The 15412-nt window shown below is 46.2% G+C and overlaps 1 protein-coding gene and 1 non-coding gene across 2 annotated transcripts; both read right to left on the bottom strand.

Moving 5' to 3' along the window:
- Positions 1 to 111: 111 nt before the first annotated feature.
- Positions 112 to 9394, bottom strand: RPLP2 (ribosomal protein lateral stalk subunit P2). The gene is made up of 5 exons (XM_090032422.1): positions 9246 to 9394; positions 8088 to 8211; positions 3352 to 3400; positions 1346 to 1444; positions 112 to 231 (listed from the first exon to the last, which is right to left on the bottom strand). Exons 2-5 carry the CDS (start codon positions 8208 to 8210, stop codon positions 155 to 157), a joined length of 348 nt encoding a protein of 115 aa, XP_089888548.1. The 5' UTR covers position 8211; positions 9246 to 9394; the 3' UTR covers positions 112 to 154.
- On the bottom strand, positions 3049 to 3180 carry LOC149871386 (small nucleolar RNA SNORA52). Its single transcript, XR_016440901.1, has one exon. It is a non-coding gene; the product is annotated as a small nucleolar RNA SNORA52 (small nucleolar RNA).
- Positions 9395 to 15412: the final 6018 nt, after the last annotated feature.

Raw genomic sequence — 15412 nt, 5'->3', positions numbered from 1 at the left:
TCCCTTGAATGCAAGGCCTACAAAGGCTGGTTAAGAGCCCATAGCCAGCCAAAGAGACACATGGGAAAAACTCCAATGGCAGCAAATTGGTTAACAAAAAACTTGAAATGCTTTTAAAAGAAATGGTTTTTAATAATTTTCAATAACAAAAAATTTAGTCAAACAGGCCAAATCCCATGTCATCGTCAGACTCCTCAGATTCTTCCTTCGTCTCTTCTTTCTTCTCCTCAGCTGTAGACATAAATTTAAGCAATCAGTATCTACTTTTCTTTGGTAATTTTTACCACACATTTTGGACAATGCAGATCCCCAAATAAGATGCTTTTCTATCTAAGTATCACCTTCAGATTAACACAAACTATTCCTTCTTGTTTTCAGTCTCCATACCTCTGGCACAGCACTCATGTAATTCCTTTTAAAAGCTAAGTTTAAGCACTGAAGACAAAATGTATCTTTTAGATACATGTGCATAATTGCCATTGTATTTCAATAAAGTCTGAATATATCCAAGATCTAAATTGGCTCCTGCCTCAAACTAAGAAAAGATGTGACTGATAAGGATACAATTACTATGAACCAAGATAAGAAACAAACCAGCCACTAAGAAGTAACGAAAGACCTCCTGTATATGGTCATTTCCTCTGAAGTGCTGAAGACTTTGGAAGACATAAATCTCTACTGTTAAACTGCCAAAATATAGCTACAGATATTTCCTCAAGGTCATAATTGGTATTAAACTGTACTAGACTACAAACAAACTGAATTTTTTTATGTTTAGATTGCATTAGTTTGAGTCAGATTAAAGGTACAAAGAACAGGTACCTATTTTTAATTCTCCCAATATATTGCCAGAAGTGTCTGGATTTCAGTATCAGTAAAAGGAGGCAAAAAATTAACACACAGCAGACAGATCCAAGACCACTTGATACAGTGTTTCTATCCTGTTTTGGAATCTTCTAAGTATCCTGATTAAAGAGATGGTGTTTAACAGTTGAGGGCTGCAGTATTTTTTGTGTGTTTTTACCCTGGGAAGTCCTTCAAATTGATGAATCTGAAACACACACTCTGCCCCAGTCAGAGATAAAAGGAAATGACTGTATTTAAGGATGGCAAAATGACAGATACAAAGTCACTGTGCCTTCCAGGGATAGCAGACTGGTTTGGCTGTACCTGCACTATCCATTTCAATCATATGACACGATGCCAAGTTACAGCTGAAGAGTAAACGTCCCAGGTTTACAGAACAGGAGTTAAAGCATTAAGGTTTTAATGTATACGATGGGGCTTCGCTATGACAAATGAATACCTCCTCCATCTTGTTTCAGTACACTGCACACATACTCACCAGCAGCAGAAGCAGCGCCTCCAGCTGGAGCAGCTGACCCTGCACCAGCTGCGACTGCTACAGCTCCACCAGCTGGCATGCTGGCGAGCTTGCCGTTACCTGTAATAGACAGAGAAAAGTATTATATCAGCACTCATTGGACACCCAACCCTACAAGTATTCTGACACACCAGATATTGGCTTGGTAGCTACTACCTGCACATCACGAGACACAGACAACATATGGCTAACTACAAAAATATAAAAATGCAGAGGTACCCGATTATAGATCAGACTAAAAGACAAAAAAGAAAGCATTTCTAAGACTTGAATGTCCTGCAACCTAGAGTTCCTTGCATTTATATGGAGCACATTCTACAGAAACGGCAGAGTTCAATATTGAAGTACCAGGCAGCTTGCTGGAGAAGACCAACCCCATGTTAGCAACAGATTTTGGCAGAATTTGTAACTGTCTACAAAACCCTCAAGTTCTGACACACATCATTACCAAATAAAGAAAAATAAGCTGGGCTTACAGAACAGTTCCAATGTGATTCCTACTTAGTCCTTTCTAATTTATAGATTATCTACCATGTTTGCAAAGCTACTGTTTTGTATTCAGACCATGCAACATGGACTAACTCAACTTTGTATCCAAGATTTACTAAAGCCTTGGATCTTTGCAGAAATGCAGCAGTGCTTGTTAAGGATTAAATCTCACTTTTAGCACCAGATCAAATAGCATTTTAACTGTGGCAAGGAGGACTCTATTAATAATGACCAGCCTCCTCCAACACAGCAACAATTTCTGTGGGACCTTTGAGATTAGTGAACTTGCTTATGATTAATGCCTCTGGCCTTGAAAAAGTTAGCCAGCTCTCTGGTATTTCCCTGATGAGTACCAAGACTCCCTTACATAGTGGGTTTCCTTGTATTTCATTTCTAAGAATTAATTTCTTAACAAATCCTTGGTATTGAGCCTCCTCTAAATGGCAAAGTAAACAAACGTGTTTTATAAGCTGTCAGAAAAGTTCTGGAAAATAATTTATTTCTCAAATTAACTGGTTCATCAGGAGATGACCGACAATCATATAAAACATGTTGGAAACACATGCAAAATAGCCCTCTTATGTCTTTGCACATTACCCACAGAAATATCTAGCAACTACTCTACTTACTAATCATGATTGTGGCTTGGTCCTGACAACACTTAGGCAAATGCAGTTTTAATTCATCCGCTTAAGTATTTGCAAGACTGAGAAACTAAGTCATTGAAGGAATCCAAGCTGCTTCAAGTATTCAGCAGAACACATAGGAAATGGATGCATGTCAGCTACATGCTCAGTAAGTGGATCTTTCAATATATTTGCAGCTTCATAGACTTGTATTCTGTTTTTTTGCATTGAAAAAATAAGATCGATTTTACACTTTGCACTCCTTCATTGTATTTACTAATTGTGGGTCTCCCACACAAAAAACAGAAGCCTTACAAGCTTGGATGCTGGAGGAACATAGGCAAAGACATGTGGTAGGAGCTGGTGCCATGTTCCTGTATGAACATAATGAGTAGTGTTTTGGTGCCCCTCCTTGGGGGATGAGAACTGTTACATCCACTTAAATGCATGCTCAGTTACCTTTCCCATTCAAAAATACGAAAGTAGTTGGGTAAAGCAAAAATGGTGTAAGCTCAGAATGCTAAAAATCTTGCTAACTCTCTCCATACAGCATGTCCAGAAAACTCTTATTATGAGCACACGAGCAGTAAACTCATATTTAAAGAGTCTCCCAGTTAATTTGGTCCACAAGCGAAACCCAGCAGGTACTGGCTCTGACCTAATGGGAATTAGAATGGACCGATCACATTTTATTCACACAACTACCCTATCTCAGATCTCTGCTGACAGCCCCTAGAGCAATTTTAATGAAAACAATGCTGGCTGCAATCCTCTACTCTAGCAAGTCTTTACATTAACAACTGAACAAGCAAAGACAGTCACTTGGTTCAAATACAGCAAGATTTCTCTTACCCTGAGCAATGACATCTTCTATGTTTTTTCCATTCAGCTCACTGATAACCTGTGGGAAAAAAGGTGTTTTGGGCATTATTCAGCCAGGCTGCTGTGTGGTACCACCTATCCAGCTGTTCCCAAAAGATTCCAGAATAACTTCTCTCTCAGCAGGAGCAGCAGGATATGGTGACCCAAAAAGTACAATGTTAGAAACAACATATCTGACATGCCACAATCCTACACTTTTCTATAGGCCTACTATGCTCATACCTATTATACTAAGTTGACAGTAAATCTGAAAACCTGACAGCAATTATGAATGCATCAGGGTTCCCCTATCAGATAAGAAAACCCTCACATTTAAAAGACGGAGGCTGTAAACCCCCTTCCCTCCATTATGGGGCTCTGCAGGACCAGACCCTAAACCAGCACGCCAATATATCCCGCCCCGCCTAACTGTGTGTTAAAGTTGTATGTTAAAGCCCAGCTGATTCCTCCAGCTTTTCCCTGGAACAGGTGATTTTAATACCTTTTTACTATCAAAAATGAAATCTCAGCTGAAGAAAGATTAAGTAGGAAAACAAAAGGTATTACTATCTTATAGTTTCATAGTTTCTAGGGTCAGAAGGGCCCTGAACAGATCATCTAGTCCGACCCCCTGCCATGGCAGGAAAGAGTACTGGGGTCAAACGACCCCAGCAAGGTGTTCATCTAACCTCCTCTTAAAAACCCCCAGGGTAGGAGCCTGCACCACATCCCTTGGAAGTTGGTTCCAGATCCTAGCCACCCTGACTGTGAAGTAGCGCCTCCTGATGTCTAACCTAAACCTACCCTCTGCCAGCTTGTGACCGTTATTCCTGGTCACTCCTGGCGGTGCTCGGGGGAACAGTGACTCCCCCAATGCCTGCTGGTCCCCCCTGACTAGTTTATAACAGGCCACAAGATCCTCCCTCAGCCTTCGCTTGTGGAGGCGGAACAAGTTCAGGTCCCTCAGCCTCTCCTCATAGGGCCTGCCCTGCTGTCCCCTGATCATGTGAGTGGCCCTCCTCTGGACCCTCTCGATGCTGCCGACATCCCTCTTGAAGTGTGGCGCCCAGAACTGGACGCAGTACTCCAACTGCGGCCTGACCCGTGCCACACAGAGGGGGAGGATCACCTCTTTTGACCTGCTTGAAATGCATCTATGGATGCATGACAAGGTACGGTTGGCCTTCCTAACTGCCTCCCCACACTGCCGACCCATGTTCATCTTGGAGTCAATGATGACTCCAAGATCCTTTTCCGCCTCCGTGCTGACAAGAGGGGAGTTCCCCAACCTGTAGGTATGGTGCCGGTTGTTCCTCCCCAGATGCATCACCTTGCACTTGTCTGTGTTGAAACCCATCCTATTCTCATCCGCCCGCCCTTGTAACCTGACTAGGTCTGATTGTATCCTGTTGCTTCCTTCCAGTGTGCCCACGTCCCTCCACATCTTAGTGTCATCAGCAAATTTGAACAGGGTGCTTTTTACCCCCTCGTCCAAAGCACTGATGAAGATGTTGAACGGTGCAGGCCCCAGGACCGAGCGCTGCGGAACCCCACTGCCCACATCCCTCCAGGTTGAGAAGGACCCATCCACTACCACCCTCTGGGTGTGGCCCTCCAGCCAGTTGGCAACCCATTTGACTGTGTGGGTGTCTACGCCACAGCCCTCTGGTTTCTTAATGAGAACGGGGTGAGAGACAGTGTCAAAAGCCTTCCGGAAGTCCAGGAAGACTATGTCCACTGCTACCCCTGCATCTAATGATCTGGTGATCTGATCGTAAAAGGACACCAGGTTGGTCTGACAGGACCTGCCGCTGATGAACCCATGCTGGTTGCCCCTAAGCATGCAGTCCCCTGCTGGCCCCTCCTGGATGTGTGCCAGCATAATTTTCTTGAACAGCTTGCCTAGGATCGAGGTAAGACTAACTGGCCTATAGTTTCCCGGGTCATCTCTCCTCCCTTTTTTGAAGATGGGAACCACGTTGGCCCTCTTCCAGTCCTCCGGTACCTCACCAGAGCACCACAAGTGCTCATAAAGCCGTGCCAGGGGACTTGCAATGACCTGGGCCAGTTCCTTAAGAACTCTAGGGTGGAGATCATCCGGACCGGCTGACTTGAATACATCCAACCCCTCCAGAAGCTCCCTAACTAAATCCTCGCTAACCCTTGGCCTAAGTGTGCCTCCCCTGGGCCCGAGGGGGGCCCAGCAGGGAGGTGGCTGTCCTGGTCCCTACTTAGGAAGATGGAGGCAAAGAAATCGTTAAACATGTTAGCTTTGTCGTCTGGTGTGACAACCAAGTTTCCCAACACGTCCTGCAAGGGCCCCACATTACCCGGGACCTTCTTTTTACCTCTTACGTATTTAAAAAAGGACTTCTTATTGTCCTTAATCTGGGAAGCTAGTCCCAGTTCCATCTCCGCCTTGGCCTTCCTAACTACCACCCTACATCCCCGAGCAACTGCAGAATAGTCTTCCCTGGAGATGACCCCTTCTTTCCACTGGGTGTAAGCCTCCTTTTAGCAAGGAGACATTCCTGGATGCTTTTGGTGAGCCATGGAGGCTTGTGTGCTCTCCTGCTCCCTTTGATCCTCATCGGGATTACCTTCCTTTGGGCTTGGAGGATCGTCTCCTTAAGGAGTGACCACTCACCTTGGACACCTGGCTCCCCTCCCCTCTGGGATCTCAGTGCTTCTCCAACTATCCTCCTTAGCTCGCTGAAGTTTGCCCTCTTAAAATCTAGGGCCACTGCCTTACTGCTTGCCTTTGCCACCTTGCCCTGGATGGTGAATTCCAGCAGGCGATGATCGCTGTCACCCAGGTGGTCAAGCACCTGCAGCCCCCTCACCAGGTCATCACCTGTGGCCAGCACTAGGTCCAACAAGGCGTCCCCTCTGGTGGGGCTGTGCACCTCCTGGGTTAGATGGAGGTCCTGCACTCTGGCCAAGAACCTACGTGAACGATTTGACCTGGCTGACTGCTCTTCCCAGCGGATGTCCAGGAAGTTCAGGTCCCCCATGACTACCACGTCCTTAGCCTTCACTACCTCTGTGAGCTGACCCAAGAAATCCTGGTCAAGCTCCTCTCCCTGGTTGGGAGGTCTGTAGTAGACGCCCACCGTTAAGTCTCTTTCCCCTCGACTGCCTTGTATCCTAACCCAAAGCACTTCAGAGTGCCCCTCCCCTGACTCCTTGCTAATTGACGAGGATGTGTATTCCTCCTTAATATAGAGTGCCACGCCCCCACTTCTTTCCTATCCTGTCCCTCCCGTACAGCCTGTAGCCCTTGACATTCACCGCCCAGTCATGCGTTGAGTCCCACCACATTTCTGTAATCCCCACTATGTCCCAGCTGGTGTCAGCCAGCAGGAGGGCAAGTTCCTCCTGCTTGTTACCCAAGCTTGTTATCTTAGAAGCAAGCACTAAAGGTCAAGGATACTGTGGCCCTTCCTGGTATGTTTCTGATATTAGATGGCAAAACAGTGTCTGAGGAGTCACTAAAACTAATGTAAACAGTGGAGGTCAGATTCTAAGCAAAGGAACTATAATGTCAAGTGGCACACAGTTCAGCAGGAAGGGGAGTATTTAAACAGTTTTGTCAACCAGTAATCTGCTTATGTAAAGCTGGCAGCGCCAGAATGGTTTGTTTTTGTTTACTTTCTCCGAAAGGTGTTTTTGAAGAGTCCTCTAGAGAGATTTACTGGGGTAAGATCAGGTCAGTGTTCACACACACAGATAAGGAAAGACAAGCAGAACAAATTCCAATGATACTTTAGAGGAAATAGAGGAGCAAGGAGTTTATAAAGGTGATGGTGATGAGTAGAAAAGCCAGATCTGAAACACCCCATGTTGATATATACTAGAATCTGAAGCACACTTCAGAATGCAGCAGTAGCGCCTCAAATAGTCCAATCAGAATTCCCTAGATTGTTTTTACTAGGCTTCTGGAAGATAAAGCTGTCCAGCTAAAAACCCAACAATTTCTCCTGCGATAGATGACACCTTGTATAGATTCACTATTATAATTTGTCACAATATATCTACAATAAAACCATGGTCTAATTAGAAAAATAAAGTGATCTGGAAAATAGTTATTTCCAGCCCACCAGAAATAAAAGCTCTACTATACTGCAAGAATATTCTTGGCGTGGTAGTTTCCCTCTTCTCAGTTTTCTTTCAAAGCCTGTTTCTTCAACACAGCTTTCCGACAGTACTCTCTACACTAACATTATCCATGCACCATCTTGTCTTTATTTATCGAGTGCAAATATTTATGTTCCTTGCAGAAGAAACGAGGCCTTCTCTAGGGCATAGATAATGTCATGTGTACGCAAAACTCTTCATAAATGAAGACACTATTCTGTTATTTTTTCCACAAAGGTGCAACCTCCAAAAGGACACTGCCACCTGAACTCTAATTGGAGCAGAATTTCTTCTGCCGTTGCAAACCAGACATTACATAGCTTCTGCTAACTGACAACCAGATCTATTAGAAGTAAGTAGCTTCTATCAGCTCAATTTGGCAAAGTTGCTCAGTCTGGACTAAAGAAAGGCAGAGAGCTAAAGCAGCAAAGTGTACGGGACATCTGCGAGACTGTTGCTGCACACTGGCACTTGGAAAGGAACAAGTATTTGTAGGTTCTTAAAGCAAAAGTAGAGCCCGGAAGCTCTAAAATGGTTTTAAATCCAGAAACTGATTTAGGCAACACATGATCAGCACCAAGAATCATCACCTTGTTCACGCGTTCATCGTCAGTCTCGATGCCTACGCTGTCCAGGATCTTCTTCAAGTCCTTTGACGTGGGGGACTCGTTGCCTCCAAGGATGGCCAGCAGGTAGGCCGCAACGTAACGCATTCTGTAACAGCACAAGAACCATTAATACAACAACTCTAGTGTCTGAAGGCGCAGGAGACTTGTCTCCTGCTCTCTCAGGCCCGGTTTTTACTGTGAACAAAAGCAGGGTCTCCATAGGAAGCAAACCACAACTGAAGGGAAGGCTGATTGTGGCATGCATGTGATTTCAGGAGGGGAAGGGAGGCAGGTCTAAATCACTTCTCCTTAGTATCTCTGTGACTTCTACATACTTGGGAACATAAAAACTTCCCAAGAAGAAAGAAGGTACAGCAAGACATTCAGTCCCTAGCAAAGGCATCGGTAAACCAGGCCACCTGCCTCAGGTTCCCATTTTCTGATTGCCTAGGACAGAGATGTCACAGCCTCACACGAGCTAGCAAGCAGGCATGTTAAAGCAAGAGAGAGGTTAGGGAACTGGGCACGACTTATGAGGAGAGCCTGAGGGAACTGGGCTTATTTAGTATGGAGAAGAAAAGACTGGGAGCCTCTATATATGCGTTAAAGTGCTTTTCCTAATGGACATTAAATTTAGCACTTCTGATGTGAGGTACCAAACAAGTGCGCATTAAGCTGCCTTAATGCACAGTAACAAACGTGCAGTTTTTAAGTGATGCTTAATGCCCAGTAGCCTATTTTACTGTGCATTAGCGCAACTGCACATTTTTTATGAGACATTTTAGTACACAGTACAATAAGCTACTGTGTGCATTAAAGTGCTATGCTAACGCGCACTGGTGGGTCAGGCTGCAGCCCCTTATCCAGTCCCCTGCAGTGGGGGAAAAACAGCCATTCTTGGTGGGAGTGTGTGGGGGAGTGTAATGATACCCCCCACATCCCTCCTGTCCCTCTCCTCCCCACTACAGCCCCTTCCCAGGGCGGTGAGGAAGGGAGGCTGGGAGAGCACGTGGCTGCTACCCGCCCTTGCCCCGCACGGTCTCGCCCAGGCCTCGCTCCCCACTGACGGCACTAGCGAGAGCGGGGTTCTGGGCGCGCCCACTGTAGGAGACGGGGGGGGGAGCGGCCTCCCACACTCACTTGACCGAGGGCGGGGTGGGAGTTCGGACAGGAGCTGGGCCCGGTAGCGTGCGCTCGCCACACCAAACCGGCGGTGAAAAGGAAAGGGAGGGGCAAGCGGGGAGAATTCTTCCTGTCACTCCTAAACAAGCCACGACATCATTGGGCAAAGCGGGGAAAGCAAGGCAGCCAATGAGAGGGCGAGGCGTTCTAGCCGGCGCTGCGGCCATGACACTAGAGGCGAGGCTATAATGCCTGTTCCGCTAGGGGGAGGTTACAGTGCGCATTCGCAGTGCTAGATGCCTCGTCCCTTAGTGTGCGAGCTGGTGGGGACGCAGCCACGAAACCAGGGGGTGGGGGCAGGGCAGATGCTGTCCAAGCCTTGTATTGTGCGCGTGCGCACCCCCTCCCCCCCGCCCACTCTCAGGTGCCACGTGTGCCTGTGTGTACGTAGGTGCATATGTGGGTGCACACCCTCTACAGCCCCTCTGCAGACAACAGCTACCCCCTGGCTGGGAGGATCTGTGCAACCTGCACAGGTGCCTTCCTGAAAGAGGCAGATGCCATATTTGTAGGAGAAACTCCTCACTGGGATTTTTTTTCCTCCCAATTTAAAAAAAGGTTATTTAGGCCAAACAGAAGGAGCAGTGTTCAATCAAGGAAAAAGAGCTGGGCCCTGAAAGGAGAAAAGTGAAAGGCCTGGTTGTACAAACCACTAGTTATGGGTGAGGGATGTTGCGTGTTTTGGACAATGCTTTAGCCAGGAGGCTTAGATTTGAGTTATAGCCGGTTGGCTTGCGTTATTGCTTTTGTTGTTGTTGTTAACCGGAGGACTGGGTGAGGCTATTAGGGGTGGAGGAGGCCTCATAGGGTCTCCACAGTAGTGTGGGGACCTTGGTACCAGAGGGCACAACGTTCAAGGGTATATTGACCCTAGCCCCAGGGTGGGTGTGGAAGGGGATTGACCAAACAACATCTGGTACATCTGCGAGGCTTGGGGCGTGGTACAAGGGTGGTTGGAGCCACATGTAGCCCATAAGCCTGGAGTGCACCGAGTCACCTAAGACAGAACACAGACTGGGATACATCAGGGCACTGTGTCAAAGAGGACAAAAAGGCAGCCTCTCTTAAACATTATTAACATCAAAGAAGGGGGCGGGGGCAAAATGGTGAGGGTGCGTTGACACCAACTTGACACAGTAGGTGGTGCTAGGCAAGTTCATGGCCACCCCGAGGTCCTGCCCTGTCACCCCCCCCCATTTAAGTCATAAGCTTGAAGAGTAGTTGTTTAAAAAAAACAATAGATTGCATGACTGTTCTTGTGATTAATACTGTTCAAAACCAAATATTAAGCAGAGACTTTTGAAGAAGTTAGAACTATTTTTTCTAAAAAGGATTGGGTGCCTTAAAAATAGGTTTTAAAAATAGCAATTTACTTTTTTATGAAAATAGCTTCTTTTAAGTCCACTGAAAAAAGATTCCACCCACTCCCCACACAGATTTCAACTTTAAAATTCTTAATAGAAAAATGGAAACCGAGAGAAAAAAGAAGGAAACATCTGTTTTCTCAAGAATTTTTCTTTGAATTTTTTTTAACCAGCTATAACTTGCCCATCTCTCACATTTTTTAAATAAAGTCAAGCATTTTTTTCTAAATGCTAGCCCTACAAATCCAGGCTGCAATCAGAGTTTCTTCCTGGATTATAAATTGTCATCAATGAAATCCTGTTGTCAGCACAGATGTAATGGTGAGAGCTAATTGTGTGATTTGACCCTGCTATTGGGATTTAATTCTCAATTCTGCAACTGATGCAGGCTAGGATAGTCTGCTATTGGGATTTAATTCTCAATTCTGCAACTGATGCAGGCTAGGATAGTCTCTAGCCACCACTATCTGAACTGAGTTAGCTCTGCAAGCTAAGAGGAACAATTATTTTGACCAGTGAATTAATAAGCTCTCACTGGGAAGATTGTAATAATATTATATATGCATTTTTTGGAATAGAACAAGTTTTGTGGGGCTGCTCTTTTTTTTTTTTTTTTTAGCAGCAAGCATCTTGAATCATCAAGATAGCAAGTGAGAGACTAGGAGGAATATTAAGATCCTACTAAGTGGTGAAAATGTGAGTCTGTTTTCTCATTCAAGGCTACATCGTAACTAGAAAAGAACAAACTTAAATTCAGCTCTTTTGACTTCTCAGCATGGCCTTTAACTGTAGATGTGCCACCAGGAGCCTTATTGATTTATTTATATAGAAAGGAATTCTACTGATACTAAATTCAGTGACTGCAGTATTAGGCCTTGTATTATTAAGATATAGAGAAGCAATTTTTTTACCATTACATACTGAGGATTTGCTAGTGGACCAATAGATGAGTTGTTTACACCTAAATAAATACCAGAAGTTGAATGTTATGTCAAGCAGACTGCATTTTTCCAAGTCCACTTTCAAAAGCAGATGTACTCAGGGATGTAAGCCATGTAGTCAGCCTAAATAACAGCCTACAGGGGTGCTGTCTATCTTTCAAAAAAACCCCAAACAACAACTAGACACTAAAATCTTGAAGGAAGCTACATTCCTACATAATCCCACTTATGCCAAGAGATGTTTTGTCTGGAGAGCCCTTGCTGCAGGATGGAGACCCAAGCCTCCTGTCACAGAAATCAAATACATGATTTATCACAGCCGCAGAGTTCAAAACATTGCAGCTCTCCATAGTCACTGTGATTTAGCTTCTGCCAGGCAGTCTTACTCAACACTGTCAGAATGCTACTACCCACGTGAATACATTGTCTTTATCAGCACGGCACCACACCTTTTTCTTGAATGATCAAGCCAACTCACCAGAAATCTTCCATGTATTTATTACTGTCCAGCAAATAGCTGGGGTCTAGTTGCTCCTGTTTCACTCGTTATTCCATCCTACTCAGAGATGGATGCTAATGTTCACACGACCTACTATTGCACCACATCAATGTCACAACAAGTTTATATAGGAGCATTCAGATCACTCTGAAGTCTATACATCCTGTAAAAGTGCATTCATAGTTTCATAGTTAGTAGGGTCGGAAGGGACCTGAGGAGATTATCAAGTCCGACCCCCTGCCATGGCAGGAAAGAGTACTGGGGTCAAACAACCCCAGCAAGGTGATTGTCTACCCTTGTCTTAAAGCCCCCAGGGTAGGAGCCAGCACCACTTCGCTTGGAAGTCAGTTCCAGATCCTAGCTGCCCTGACAGTGAAGTCTAGTCTGTCTAGTCTGAATCTACCCTCTGCCAGCTTGTGACCATTATTGCTAGTCACTCCTGGTAGTGCTCGGGGGAACAGGGACTCTCCCAATGCCTGCTGATCCCCCCTGACTAGTTTGTAACAGGCCACTAGATCCCCCTCAGCCTTCACTTGTGAAGGCTGAACAGGTTCAGGTCCCGTAGCCTCTCCTCATAGGGCCTGCCCTGCTGCCCCCTGATCATGTGAGTGGGCCTCCTCTGGACCCTCTTGATGCTGTCCACATCCCTCCTGAAGTGTGGCGTCCAGAACTGGATGCAGTACTCCAGCTGTGGCCTGACCAGTGCTGCATAGAGGGGAGGATCACCTCCTTGGACCTCCTTGAGATGCATCTGTGGATGCATGACGAGGTACGGTTGGCCTTCCTGACTGCCTCCCCACACTGCCGGCCCATGTTCATCTTGGCGTCAACGATGACTCCAAGATCCTTTTCTGCCTCTGCACTGATGAGAAGGGAACTCCCCAGCCTGTAGGTATGGTGCTGGTTCTTCCTCCTCAGGTGCAGCACCTTGCACTCGTCAGTGTTGAAACCCATCCTGTTCTCATCCGCCCACTCCTGCAACCTGTCTAGGTCCGATTGCAGCCTATTCCTTCTTTCTAGCATGCCCACATCCCCACACATCTTAGTGTCATCAGCAAATTTGAGATACTTTTTACCCTCTTGTCCAAGTCACTGATGAAGATGTTGAACAGTGCAGGCCCGAGGACCGAGCCCTGCGGGACCCCACTGCCCACATCCCTCCAGGTCAAAAATGACCCATCCACCACCACTCTCTGGGTGCAGCCCTCCAGCCAGTTGGCGACCCAATTGACTGTGTGGGTGTCGACACCACAGTCCCCCAGTTTTTTAATGAGAACGGGGTGAGAGACAGTGTCGAAGGCCTTCCGAAAGTCCAGAAAGACTATGTCTACTGCTACTCCTGCATCTAAGGATTTGGTGACCTGGTCATAGAAGGCCACCAGGTTGTTCTAATGAACCCGTGTTGGTTGCCCCTAAGCATAATCTCCCCTGCTGGCCCCTCGTGGACATGTCCCAGGATAATTATCTCAAAAAGCTTGCCCAGGATCAAGGTAAGACTAACTGGCCTATAGTTTCCTGGGTCCTCCTTCCTCCCTTTTTTGAAGATGGGAACCACATTGGCCCTCTTCCAGTCCTCTGGCACCACATCAGAGCACCATGAGTGCTCATAAAGCCATGCCAGGGGTCCTGCAATGACTTCATCTAATTCCCTCAGTACTTTGGGGTGGAGATCGTCCAGACCAGCTGATTTGAATACATCCAGTCCCTCCAGAAGTTCCCTGACTAGTTCCTCACTGACCCTTGGCCTAGGTCCCCCTCCCCAGGTTGTCTCCTGTGGCCAGCACCAGGTCCAACAAGTCGTCTCCCCTGGTGGGGCTGTGCACCCCCTGGGCTAGATGGAGGTCCTGCATTTTGGCTAGGAACCTACGTGAGCAGTCAGCCAGCAGCGATCTGGAAAGTTCAGTTCACCCATGATGACCACATCCTTCAACCTAAGTACCTCCGTGAGCTGACTTAAGAATTCCTGGTCTAGCTCTTCCCTTGGTTGGGAGGTCTGTAGTAGATCCTCACCATTAAGTCTCTTTTCCCTTGACTGCCTTGTATCCTAACCCAAAGCCCCTCAGTGTGCCCCTCCTCTGACTCTGTGCTAATTGATGAGGATGTGTATTCCTCCTTAATGTAGAGTGCCACACCCCCGCCTTTCCTCCCTGTCCTGTCCCTCCTGTACAGCCTATAGCCCTTGATATTCACCATGGCTTATCGATTAGAAGAGAGAATTAAATTACATCAGAGCACGGACCATGCTTGACGACATATTTATTACAGAACTTATTAATGCCACAGAGCTTTAATCCTGGCTGGGCCTTTTTTGGCAGTAAATAATAGGAGATGATGATAATGGTTGCTATCAGTCACAGAGCAGGCTAAATCTGATTGGTAGGCCAGCCACCCTTCATTCAAGTTAAGTGGAAATAACAGTTATACCCATTTATGTTATGATAACAGGAAACAATAGGAGACCATCACCCAAGGCACAAGCCCACTGGGCAGAGCCTGAGTAAACTTAAGTCAGGTGGTTTTAGGGATGCTCCTGGGATTGATTATAAACCGAGGGGTTAGAAGATTAGGAGTCTGACTGTGCCTCTAGGAGAGAGAGACCAAGAGCCAAGAGGAAACCAGCTGATAGTGAGAGAAGCTGTTGTGTACACAACCCTATGAGGAACCGGGGACACAGCTTCTTTTGGGCACATGCTTGAACATGCTTGAATTTCTGAACACACAAACCACCAGCTGTGTTTTGCTGCTACTGTGTTCTACTTCATGCATATCCACTGTCTCTAAACATGATTACATCAAAGCCATTTCTGATTGATAAATCCCAGCTCAGCCAATGCATACACGTAGAGAAAGTGCTTCAGGGAAGGTCCTCAAAGCCAACTTAAAAAAATGCAAGATAAATGTCAGCTCATGGGAGACTATTGCCCAGGACCGCCCCAAGGAGAGGAAGAGTCTGCTGCAGGGATCTCAGTACTTTGAAACCTCACAACAACAACAGGAGATGGAGAAGTGGGAGCAGCAGAAACAGTGTGTTGTGGACCAAATAAAAAATCCAGCACCAACAATCCCACACAGAAACACATGCCTGAGCCGCAGTAGAGTCTGTCGATCCAGGATGGGTCTTGTCAGCCATCTTTGGACACACAGTAAGACAGTCACCCTCGACTGTAAGGGATTGCCAAAGAAGAAAGATATGTACTTTTAGCAAAAGTAGTCTGGATAGACCCCACATTTTGACTAACCATTTAGGCCAAAAGAGCACCAATAATAATCAGTGGTACCAATACAGGTACATCAAAATGCCTTTATGAATGTAGCTGATGC

The sequence above is a fragment of the Crocodylus siamensis genome, chromosome 2, assembly GCF_052110815.1.
Source record: "Crocodylus siamensis isolate JL-2025a chromosome 2, ASM5211081v1, whole genome shotgun sequence".
Taxonomy (NCBI): domain Eukaryota; kingdom Metazoa; phylum Chordata; order Crocodylia; family Crocodylidae; genus Crocodylus; species Crocodylus siamensis.
The sequence above is the reverse complement of the archived record's forward strand: the minus strand, read 5'-3'. Positions and strand labels throughout refer to the sequence as shown.

What these genes read in the sequence shown, in the direction of transcription:
- RPLP2 (XM_090032422.1), bottom strand. Translation starts at nt 8,210, where the DNA reads ATGCGTTACGTTGCGGCCTACCTGCTGGCCATCCTTGGAGGCAACGAG. An exon ending in ACGATGAACGCGTGAACAAG is followed by an intron (nt 3,401 to 8,087) that starts GTGATGATTCTT and finishes TTTTTCCCACAG; the next exon opens with GTTATCAGTGAGCTGAATGG. An exon ending in AGAAGATGTCATTGCTCAGG is followed by an intron (nt 1,445 to 3,351) that starts GTAAGAGAAATC and finishes TGTCTATTACAG; the next exon opens with GTAACGGCAAGCTCGCCAGC.